The sequence below is a fragment of the Crinia signifera genome, chromosome 1 (assembly GCF_055691185.1).
Source record: "Crinia signifera chromosome 1, ASM5569118v1, whole genome shotgun sequence".
Lineage (NCBI taxonomy): Eukaryota > Metazoa > Chordata > Amphibia > Anura > Myobatrachidae > Crinia > Crinia signifera.
The window spans coordinates 67383719-67396293 of NC_139217.1; the positions used below are offsets into that span (position 1 = coordinate 67383719).

The window sequence follows — 12575 nt, forward strand, 5'->3', positions numbered from 1 at the left end:
CCAGCCACTAAAACATGTCCTTTGGCCTACAGTGCCACATTGGATATAGATGTAAATACATGTAGCTTACATAATGCTGCTGTGAAAATGATTCCTCCGCACTGACGAAGGCAGTACCCGGATGGCTCGCAGACAAGCGCCTAGGTAACGCAGTCAATAGGTCAACATGCACTGAGTTGACAATCACAAAAGGTCAACAGTCACAAAAGGTCGACATGAGTGTCTCATGATCGTTTTTAATTTGCTTCTTTACAACCCATGTGGGAATGGTCAAGTGTGCCGAGCGCAGCCAGAAGCAAAGGGAGCCATGTGAGGTATACGCGCTACACTAACTGGGGGACCACATGCTCAGGTGTTGACACCGAAACCAAAAAGAACACATGCTGACCTATTCTGTGTCCACCTGTTGACTGTCTACCTAGACATAGGCCCTTATTCTGGTTCACTCTCAGAGGCAAATCCCTTCTCAAATGGACAAAACCATGTTGGTGGGGCAGATGTAACGTGTGCAGAGAGAATTAGATTTGGGGGAGTTATTTTGTTTCTGTGCAGGGAAAATACTGACTGCTTTATTTTTACACTGCAATATAGAAATCATTTTGAAGTAAAAACCCACCCAAATCTAATTCTCTCTGCACATGTTACATCTGCCCCACCAAAATGGTTTTGTCCATTTGAGAAGGAATTTGGCTTTGCGAGTGAACCAGAAGAAGGGCCATAATCCCTTTTTGCAGATTAAGGGGGGTATTCAATGTGTAGGTCACGGCGGTCGAGCTTGCTCGACCGCCATGACCCTGTTCCGTTCTTGGTCAGCTCGACCGAAAACATGTAGGCGGGATTCAATGTCCTGCCTGCAGTGGGATGAGAAGGGGGCGTGGCCGCGAGTTGCGGCCGGGAAGAGGCAAGCTGAAGACGGCAGCTCGTCCCTTCCCGGCCATTCTCAGCAGAATGAGCCCAACAGCTTGTGAAGTCGGGCTCGTTCTGCTGAGAAACCCTGATCAATGCTGTCAGGGATTGAATAGGGCCCGGCGCCATCTCCCCCGTGTGGAGATAGTCGCCGGCGATTGAATACCCCCCTAAGTAAAAGTATCTCAAAATACACCAGCAACATTCTTCTACCTAAATGCAACTCTCAGTAGTAAAAATAATGAAGTAGATCTGTAGCAGTTCAAGCCTGAAACAACAGAACAGAAGTAACATAAAGTGGCTGCATTGTGATTTTACATGACGTGGTTTTGGTTATTTCTATCACTACGCTCTTATTTCTGTAATACAGTACACTAGTATATAAAAGGTATATACATCTATTACTTTTTATATGCTGCATTGTACTGCAACAGAACTGAACAACTTCTAATAAGTGGGGAGTAATCTGCAATAATTATTTTCAAAATTGAAAAACCCATTTAATTTTGCTCTGCCCAATAAGCGCTCTGACGGGAACCCAGAATTATCCACAGGTGTGGCAATCTAAACAACTGCCAAAAATATACCATGATTCATGGGCAATATAACTTGGCCCATTACCAGCTCTCAAGGCCATCTGTATCTTAAAAGTGCATGCATCTCATAATACTTTGTAGGAGAGGTCAGAAAAATGGCTCCTGTTCAATACCAACCAAATATAGCTGCCACAGGTCCATGCATGTTATGTGAAGGCAGAGGAGGGGACAGGAGTAGGAGGATGTCACAGTGAAAAAAAAAAAAGACTGCTCAGAGGTGCATTAGAATCTCTCTGCTTGCTACATCATTTGCCATGTGACTACGGTTGCCATGGTCAACAACAATCATGACACACTGGGGACTCTGCAGAATATTCAATCATGAATAGCAATTCAAAGAAAAAGCAATGAGAAGGAGTAAATATTACGATATTCTTAGTATTGAGTGCGTTTTTCCCCCCATTGGCTTAAAGCTTTAAAAACCAGTACCATCGAAAATGCTGTTAACAGTATTTTTTTTTTTAAATGTAACAATTTTATACTAGCACAAAGTGATACAAAAGGCTCTGTAAATACAGGGGACCAAAAAAACAAACAAATAACCTTAGTAAATACAGGGGCAGATGTATTAAGCCAGGAGTAGTGATGATAAAGCAGAAGGGGATAACGCACCAGCCAATCAATTCCTAACTGTCCTTTTTAAAAACGCCGCTGATTGGCTGGTGCTTTATCACCACTTCCCCAGGCTTAATATGTCTGACCAAGTGACCACACATGGTACAATTATTGTATGCAATTTGGACTAGATCGCATTGCATACATTTTGCAATGCAATAAGATGCAATCTAGTACAAAATGTATGTGCAGGGCATACTTTTTGTGCTGTACGATGTGATGTGTGCGGGACTCATTAATTATACCATGTATGGCCACCTTAATGTAATCGCAGCTGTGATTCCATAAGCAGTTATTTGTGCGAACCTATGCTAATACTGGCGGCTGAACATGCGCTGCGATGCCCACCAGCATCCTTGCTGACATCAGTAACTTCGTATTCACACGCAGCGGTCACAGATCCTTCAATAATCAATTCCATAGTCACGCAGAATGGCTGCTGGAACTACAACATATTTCAGATCTAGGCAAAGCCGCCACAAGACCGCCAATTCCTGTCAATCCTTCGTTATGGAGTCCTCGCAGAAGTACCATGGCGCATACACAGTGGGCCGATAATCGCTCTACTGTATCAGTATTGCTTCCACTTCTGAATCAGGCCCAACGTTAGAAGCCATAACCAATGTTTTTGGCTTAAAAATCAGACTAGACCAAAATATGGGGTAATTCAACTTTAAAATAGTTCTGCGCAAATCCAGTCCACTCCAACAGCTGCTAGTGTGCGGTTCTAATCCCACATAGCCGACTTCCTCATGCCAGTAAACTATAGAAAACAAAGAGGATACAAACTTCTTTGTTTTTAAAAATCAGACATATTACTAATTCAGTCCAATAGTAGGCAATTTGAACCATGCCCAAATTTAATATCCCTACGGCCACTAAACTTACAAGGATTGAAACACGTACACGCGATCACAACTACGGAATTTTAAACCGATAAGCCCCGAGTGGTAATTCAGTTATTTTTCGCCCTGCTATTGCTACAGAGATGTGACTTGGGCACAGATGTCCTCAGTAGGAAGCACACTGCCGTCGCTTTTAACTTACAAGTTATATACTTCTCGAACTTAAAGATGATTAATAGATTCTTTTTTTTTTTTTTCGACTTGTTTGTTCCATAGTAGCAAATTCAGTATGTGAAAATGAAGAGCTGTACGGAACGCCTGTGGGAACGGAGCAGGTGGCTGCAGCAGGACGATGCTATTGATCATCTCATATCTAAATATACTGATAAGATGAACATGCCTTCACTGTGATCATAAACAGCAGGCGACACCTCACACCTTGCAGAGCGACCAATTCCACAGCGCACACAGTAGTCCTCTCACACCGCTCTTACACGCAGTAACCTTGGCAGTTAAACTGGAGCGTGAATGGGAACAACAGAAATAGACCGCTTTGTGTTACTGTATACGAAATGAGCAATGTTTTCTTTGTTTTTTTGTAAGAAACTTATGTGTTTCACCATACATCACCAGCAATAAAGGCTTTTATATTACTTTACACTTCTTTCATTACAGTTGCAGGGCAGAAATAAACGATATATATATATATTTTTTTTTTACTATACAGCTGTTGTGCTTGTTTATATTATGCGAGACAGTATGCGCCAGAGTGTACTACCTATCGTCCTGTGCAAGTCTGCGAATGGCAATTAGCTGTAAATCCACTCACAATGGAACGATTTTTTCCAGTGTGTATGCAGTCTGTGCGCAACCCAGGACCTACTCAGCCAGTGCAACAGAATCCATCTGATCGGGGCCAGAGCTGACACCACGCATCCTCCCTGAATCCGATTGGGCATGCCTGCTTTTCCCTGATACTCCCGGAAACCGTCCGGTGTTCACTGCCAAACACCTTCCTCCTGCCAATCAACTTGCGATCAGAAAATGCGCCAGATTTGATCACTGGATGGCCTCGCACATGTACATATGATCTCTATGCATGCGCAATAGTTCATGGGACGGCCTGCAAATACGCAGCCCAGCGATCAGGTCAGAATAACCCCCTTAATTCAGTGCAATGGTCGCGCACTACAAAGAGGTGGGAGGGAAGATGAGTTAAGACCGCACTGTAATAGACATGTGCGCAGCCAGAGATCATGGAGACTGACAGCAGAACGTCACATATAAACGTAATTATCTTTATAGTAGTAAAACTGAATCATTTTTTAAAAAGCCGCAATAATAAAAGTCACAAATACCAATGTGAAAGGTGCACAAGATACTGGAGATAAAGTTCTGCCTCCTGCAATGACAATGAAGGCCACGGACATAGCAGACTGCCTCAGGCACAGCTTGTCCTCTGTTACATTAGGAAGTACATGTGTGTGTGTCTGTGAACCAGCTTTTTGTTTTCTTTTAGGTATAGCAGGTGGGATACACATGGGTGACCGGTGGTCAGAATATACATGCCAGCATCCCGAAGGAGAATCACCACCGGGTTCAGATAAGTATCCCTGAAAACTCCCTCCCCAATGCCTACACCTAACCCCCGCCACACAACCTAACCTTCCTTACCCCCGAGCCTAGTGACGAAACCTGCCCCTCCCCAATCTAACTGCAAAAATGCATGCATAGTTCCATAGCCCATCAAACTATTCAATTCATTATAACCACATGCATGGGTAAATGTATTTCCTTCATAAACAAAGCAAATAATATTGTGAAAAAGATCATCCTATAAACTATGAAAGATAGCATGTAGCAAGTTTCATTGGATAGAACTTCACTGCACGTCCCAGAAGAGCCCTGATACACGTAGAAGCTCATGGGAGCCAGGCTCGGGGAAGGAGCATTAACCCCTTGAGTGGTGGGTTTTGATGGGGCAGGACAAACCTACCAGGGCAGGTTTGTCCTGCCCCAGCAAAGCCCACCACAGAAAGTTTAAAGCCATTTTAATTTAAAAGATACCACTCAGAAGGGCCCCTCTGAGTCAGATCTCACGTGTAGTGTGTATGCTCAATATCGTTAATGACGCCCCAGTCGTCTGAATATGCAGGTCAATCTTGCATGTTCAGCAGGGTCCTAGAGGCGTCAATGAATGACAAGGATATTGTTGTGTGTACACACTAAAGGTGGCCAGACAACTACAGATTTATCTTCAGATCTGGCTGGTTGGAACAAAAATCTGGTCATATCTGAGTGACAGTTTTCCAGCATTTCCCAGCAAATGGTCAACTGTCATTTGCTCTCATCCATAACCATGTTTTTGTTCCAACCAGCCAGATCTGAAGATAAATCTGTAGGTGTATGGCCACCTTTAATCCTTCACCTGCGGCCACTACAGATATCGTACTTTGATAAATACTTCCTTAATGAGTGACAATTCCCAGAATCTGCTATATAAAGGGTCAAATTCCCCCCCCCCCCCCCCAAAAAAAACTGTTTTACAATAATTAGCATAAAACCAATTAAAATTCATACCTAATACACAAACACTATAAAAATATATGTAAACTGTACACATTCTTCCAGATGTATAGATCCAAGCAATTGATATTCTCAGGCAACACACAAGTCAAAAAGAAATAAACCACATCTGCTCCGCACCCATTTATTTCTCTAACTGTGTACATGTTTCTGTAACACCAGCCCTGCATGTCCTCAGCACCAAATGCGTCACAAGTCAGCAAGAGGCAGCTGCCCAGCGGAATCTTTTTTGCCTACAGAAGTAGTCGCGCTTATCACTGCCACTATTTGGCCATTTGTGCTCATTTGTCGCAACCAAATTCACAGCTGCTGTCGTTGAACCGCCGTACTGCGATGTCACTGCTCAATGCTGTTTTTTTATGAAAGTTAAACACACTTGATGCGAGGGGATCACGCTAATCACCACGGAAGTCAAACAATGAGCACGTCTACATCTGCATGCAATTTTTCATTACCCTACATAAAAACAATCCATAGACTAATGCACTATGGTCTGTCCTAAGACAGACAAGCCGCAAGGATGAATTATATAATTTGGGCGGATAAATTAGTTAAGATGATGAAGCATGAAACAAGCAATGTAATACATTACAGGAGAGGTGATCCTGACGATATCAAGAGTACCAATAATAGGCATACTGACAGCACCACATAATACTACATATATAGGCAATGCTGTAATAGTGAGACCTTGTCATAACATGACACTGTATTCCAAGCGACAAGAGCTGGTAGAAGTTGTTTGGGTGAACTCTCTCCGTACAGACGGATTATAGTCACAATATGAAAACTTTTCTGGGAGAGGACACAGAAAAATTAACATGATATATATCAGAGAGAAAAGAGAAATGTACATTATTTGTATGTTCATTGAGTCCTGCAATGAAAGTCACCTACATAGTGCGGTATACTAGGAAAGACACACACACACACACACACACACAATACAGCACAGTCCTGATTCTTCTGATAAGGAATTCTAGGTGGTGAGATGAGAGCAGTCAGTCACACTTTCACACCAACAGGGCAAATAGCACCATCAGCACTAAAGATGTGCACACACACTGCGGGGGGGGGGGGGGGGGGGGGGACGATACGGGGATTCAATAGGGCAAGTCAGATTTATCGCCATATAGTGGCTCAAACATATCGCTTTCAACTGTAATATTTTATTGTTCTAGTCTGAATATGTATTTCAACCCTTGTCCTTTATGTTTATTCGATACATTTTGGGATGGCGAATACCCCAAATGCGTCAAACTTCAGACGATTTGTTCTTTTTCAAAAGTAATAAAATTCTTGAGAATTTAGGCAATTTTCTGGGTTTTTTTATAAAGCGCCTTGGGGCACGGGTAAGAGGGGATGCGGTCATTAGGTCGGCACAAGAAAGGTGGACGTTCTTTAGGTCAACAGGCAGAAGGTCAACAGGATCCTTAGGTCAACAATGCAGAAGGTAGACACAGGGTTTTTTTTATATTTATTTCCCCTACTGTGGTTCCAGAACAGTTGGTAGTTTATGCCCTACCATCCACTAGGGCATGGAGGGAGAATAATTAGTGTGCCGAGCGTAGCAAGGCACCGTGTCCAAAGCATGGCGAGTGGAGTAAGTGATGCGAGGGGCTGCCGTACACTTAGACAGTGTCCAGAACTAGACGGCTAAAAAATGAATAAAAAAACATGTGGACCTTCCGCCGGTCGGCCTAACACATAAATCCCCTTGCATGAGGGGGTTCAGCTGAAGGGGGGGGGGGCGCTCAGCAGGGGGGCGTATGGCGCTAGGGGGCTCACTAGGCAGCAAACAACCACTGGCTAGCGAGCCAACCTGAATCACCCAATGTGTATAAAACAAACATGGCTACAGTAAGCACTGCAGAGTTTGCACAGCGCTGCAAGAACTAGGACTTCCAATGTCACAAAAATAATAAATCTGCAATCTTATATACACACAAACACACAACTATATAGATACAATATTGGTATATTAAAGGACGGTTCTCTGAGGACATGGGACTCAAATTCTGACCAAACAGCAAATCACAGCCTCCAAAAGTTCTTGTGAACCAATTTACAAATCACTAAGGAATGTCACACCTATAACCAGCGGCCGACGACCAGCAACATGCTGCCGTTTTCCATCCATTTATTTTGGTGCATTTCATGTGGTATAAATAAATACAGGCAGACTGTCTGGGCGGGCTAATTTAATTGACAAATGATTTATGTAAAAATTGTTCTGCACTATAGAAGGGATGCTTTCACAATGTTGTCGTTGAACTGGACACAATAGTGGTGATCCAATTGTGGCCTGCACCCCTGCTGGGCATCTATACAAACGGGCGTCTATCAGGGCCCAGCCTCCAGAGCTGTGAGAAAAAAATGTGTGAAAAAGCCTAGTTTGGGCACCTACACCCAAATCAAGAACTTTAGGCCGGTTTAGCAGCTTTGCACAGCCAATCCCAGAGCTAACAGGCACACTTACTACTAATGGGCATCTAATTGGAAAAGCAATTGAATAGCTCCAATAGACACCCATTCGTACAGTGTATAAACCCAGTAGGGGGGTCGTGCGCCACAATTAAACTGCTCCCAATGTTGGCCAATTCAATTGTTTTGGGCCTCTACTGTTCCCTTCTATACGGGATGGTTAGGCATCAAAACAATTGTTGGAATTATGTTTGAGCTTCCATGCACATCTCACCCAAACAGTGAACCTATCATCGGTGAGAGGGGCTTATTTTAGTTTTCAAGGGCAAAAATGTAGATATGATTATTTTACTTGGGCAACATATTTTTAAGTGTCAGGCCACCTACTTCAATGATACTGTAATTCAACTTCATCAAGCCAAATTGAGAGAGAGAGAGAGAGAGAGAGAGAGAGAGAGAGAGAGAGAGAGAGAGAGAGAGAGAGAGAGAGAGAGAGAGAGAGAGAGAGAGAGAGAGAGAGAGAGAGAGAGAGAGAGACCGACCATAATTACTATTGAAATCAAAGTCTGTACTGAAAGAGCAGAAGAGTAAATCGGGGCAACCAATCACAGATTACATAAAGCATGATGTCATCAGGCAACCCGGAATCACTACAGGCTGTATGATCTCACTCTCTCTCACACACACAAACACACTCTCTCTCTGGATCTGTGCAAACACGTTATTACAATAATGTCATTCAAAAACTGTCCCAAAGAACAGCGCTATGTGCAGCCATCATTACAAATGATCTGTAAAAAAGATGAAAGCGAATGGGGATTTCTTTTTAATCTTGCTACATGACAGAAGGATCATTTACCGATAATTGTTCAATAATATGGGATATTACCAGAGTGCTTTTTTTTTTTACATTTATTTATACAATGGACATTGAGCAAAAAGCGAGAATAGTGCTACATGGGATGTCACTCAACGTAAGACAACTTGGTGTGTTAAACAAAGCCTTATTCAAAGAGCGGGGTTGCGTTATCACAACAGGGGATGGCTATATGCAATAGTTTTCACAAAAGAGGACAACCCTAAAGCCACGTACACACTGGGCAATAAAATGGGTGATAGCGTTCATTTTTTCGCCCAGTTCGATGCCGTACAAGACGCCTGATGCGCACTCCCGCGGGTCATCTGTACATGCACAGAGTGATATCATTTTTTCGCCCAGTTCGATGCCGTACAAGACGCCTGATGCGCACTCCCGCGGGTCATCTGTACATGCACAGAGTGATATCACTTGTTTTATCGGGCAGTGTGTATGCTGTACACGACTGCCAATGTGCACCCACAGATGAGGGCGACCCCCCCCCCCCCCCCACTGTTGTTCATAGCTGTGTGGAGGTGGCATATCCTCCCCTCTTTCCTCCAACATTCCAAACATGCTGATAGGTTATTTGGCTCCCGACAGAAAATAAACACTGAAGTGTTAGTATGTACACAGGCAGACTAGATGAGCTAAGTGGTTCTTATCGGCCATCAATTCTATGTTTCTATAATGTGGGGAAAGAGTAGTGGTTACACAAATTGACACTCAAAATTTAAGCAATACATCACAATGTGTAGGGGAATATTTACATGAGGGTAGTGTACATGATACGTCACACAAGCGGGGTTGCATAGCCGCCACACAATAAGAGGAAGAGTGGAGGGAGTTTAACTAGGACAACGCTCAATGAGGGAAAGGAGGTACATGACACATCAAGGGCGAGGGTTACACAGGACATCCCCAAATGCTGAGGGGGGTTTTCACCGGACAGACCAATCAAAGAAGGGTATATAAAGGATGCCACCTATCGAGAAGTAATTTACATGGGATGTCACCCATTTACAAGTGACGTCATCCAACAAAATAGAGAAAGGAGAGGAAGTCTATAAGCGCACGGAGTAAATGGAGTTTTACACAAGGCATCGTGTTACAGGGAATGAGAGGGGCGAGTTTACACCACGAAGGAAATGGACATATGTTTTCACAGCTGGAATCCCTAAAATATGTATAGAAGATAACCTGGAAGACACACATGGGCTCGCAGGCTATACATCAGGTGAGGTGGGGACAGCAACACCAGTGTTATTATATGGTATTACAGAGGTAGTGGAATGGTGTATGGAGGTTGCACAGTTCACAGTACTGGAACAGTAGTTGCATTTATTAGCATTAATTTATAGAAAAACTATATTTCTATTGCGCTTACAATTGAGAACTTAAAAGTAATAAAAAAAAAAAAAAAAAAAGACTTGACAAATAATATTATGCTGACAATTTTAAGAGATTGGGAATTCAATACACGAGAATAAATGCAACAAATGGCAAATTGGTCCCGCCACATGTAAAGGCTTTTGTGGCACAATAATACATATGGAACTGCAGGCAGGGGGTTAGTGAGAGTAGAGAAAGAACACGGGAACGGTGTAAAAAGGAGGCACAGCAAGTGGGCAGAATGATGTACAGTATGGAAGTTATGTGGATGGTTCAGGAATTTTTATACAGGGAATGTTAAATGGGGAGGGATTGCAGGGCATGTCACGCTGGAGTTGTTTTAATAGTGGGATGGATTACAGCAAACAATACAGGAAAAGATTAGAAATGGAGAAAAGGAAGTGGGTTACAGACATGGGTACAAAGGGGTGGGGTATTACAGAAATGGGCACGAGCGGAGGATGGTAAATACAGAGCTGGGCACAGGGAGGTGGTGGTTTACTGGGATGGAAATGAGGTGTGGGGTAGTGGATTACAGGGACAGGAATGGAGGTGGGAGGATTACAGGGCCGAAACGGGAGGGGGATTCACAGGGATGGGCACCGGGGGGATTACAGGGTCGGAAACTGGGGGGGGGTTACGGGAGGGGGATTCACAGGGATGGGCACCGGGGGGATTACAGGGTCGGAAACTGGGGGGGGGGGGGTTGGGTTCCTGGGACGGGTGCGGGGGGTCGTGGGATGGGTACTTGCAGGGAGGGGGTTTACAGGGATGGGTACTGCGCGCGGGGGGGGGGGGTGACGTGGATGGATACTGCAGGGGGGGTGACAGATGGTTACAGGGATGGGTACTGCGGTGGGGGGGCTGACGTGGATGGATACTGGGGGGGGGGGGTGACAGATGGTTACAGGGATGGGTACTGCGGTGGGGGGGCTGACAGGGATGGGTACTGCGGGGGGGGGGGGTGACAGGGATGGGTACTGCGGGGGGGGGGTGACAGGGATGGGTACTGCGGGGGGGGGGTGACAGGGATGGGTACTGCGGGGGGGGGGTGACAGGGATGGGTACTGCGGGGGGGGGTGACAGGGATGGGTACTGCGGGGGGGGGATCACAGAGATGGGTACTGGAGGGGGATCACAGAGATGGGTACTGGAGGGGGATCACAGAGATGGGTACTGGAGGGGGATCACAGAGATGGGTACTGGAGGGGGATCACAGAGATGGGTACTGGAGGGGGATCACAGAGATGGGTACTGGAGGGGGATCACAGAGATGGGTACTGGAGGGGGATCACAGAGATGGGTACTGGAGAGGGATCACAGAGACGGGTACTGGAGGGGGATCACAGAGATGGGTACTGGAGGGGGATCACAGAGATGGGTACTGGAGGGGGATCACAGAGATGGGTACGGGAAGGGAGGGGGATCACAGGGATGGGTACGGGAAAGGGGGGTTGTTACAGGGAAGGGTACAGGGACCAGTAGGCATGGGGACACTGGGGATCACATGCTGCCGCAAACAGCTACACATACGGGATTGCGGCTGCATAGTGCTCCGCACACAGGAGAGCTCCAGCACACACCGGGTAGTTCTGGACACAAAGCCCCGCACACAGCGCTCCCCGCCCGCACACACACGGCAGCGGAGAGCTCCGGCACACACACAGGGAGTGAGCGGTACCGGCCGAAAACTACGGAGACCGCCCTTCTCGGGACCGGAGCCTCATACAGCCGCAGGCACCGGGTGACCGCCTCCCCTTACACAGCATCGTTCAGCCCCGCCCGCCCCGGTCCACCTCACAGCCGCCCCGACTCCCAGACTTACCCTGTCACAACAGGCGCCATCTTCCACAAACTCTCGCCAAAACTCCAAAGCTCGCGAGAACCAGGCTGTTGTCGGTAGAACGTCCAGCCAGCCTCAGCCCCGCCCCTCCGGGAACAGCCCCGCCCAGCCTGCTCCTCCTTCCCACACTATGACCACGCCCCAGCTTGCGTTCCCACGCCGCCTATATACTACGTGTTACTATGTGCTGCCTGTGTGACGTCAGGCAGGATTACATTCACACATTGTGGGCGGGCTGGCTGGCTGGCAGCCTGGCAGCGCACAACTCACTATCACACACACATTGGGTCAGATGTATTAAGCCTGGAGAAAGATAAACTGGAGATAAAGCAGAGATGAAGTTAAAGGAGATAAAGCACCAGCCAAAGAACTGTGTTTGAAAATGACGGTACTTCCTCATCTTCGCGGCTACCCTCCTGTGTCCACGCCACCCTCATATGTCCACGCTACCAGGGGCGGATTTAGGGATGAGGGCGCCCTTAGGCACAAAGCCGAGCCCAAAGCATGGCGAG

At 45.9% G+C, this 12575-nt stretch overlaps 1 protein-coding gene across 2 annotated transcripts in view; it reads right to left on the reverse strand.

Annotated features, from left to right (window-relative positions):
• RBPJ (recombination signal binding protein for immunoglobulin kappa J region) overlaps positions 1-12158 on the reverse strand; it is a 64168-nt gene extending 52010 nt beyond the window's left edge. For both annotated transcript variants that reach the window (XM_083159781.1, XM_083159703.1), the window contains exon 1: positions 12046-12158. In XM_083159781.1, the coding sequence (XP_083015907.1) occupies positions 12046-12065 (20 nt within the window). In that variant the 5' untranslated portion in view covers positions 12066-12158. The remainder of the gene's footprint in view (positions 1-12045) is intronic.
• Positions 12159-12575: the final 417 nt, after the last annotated feature.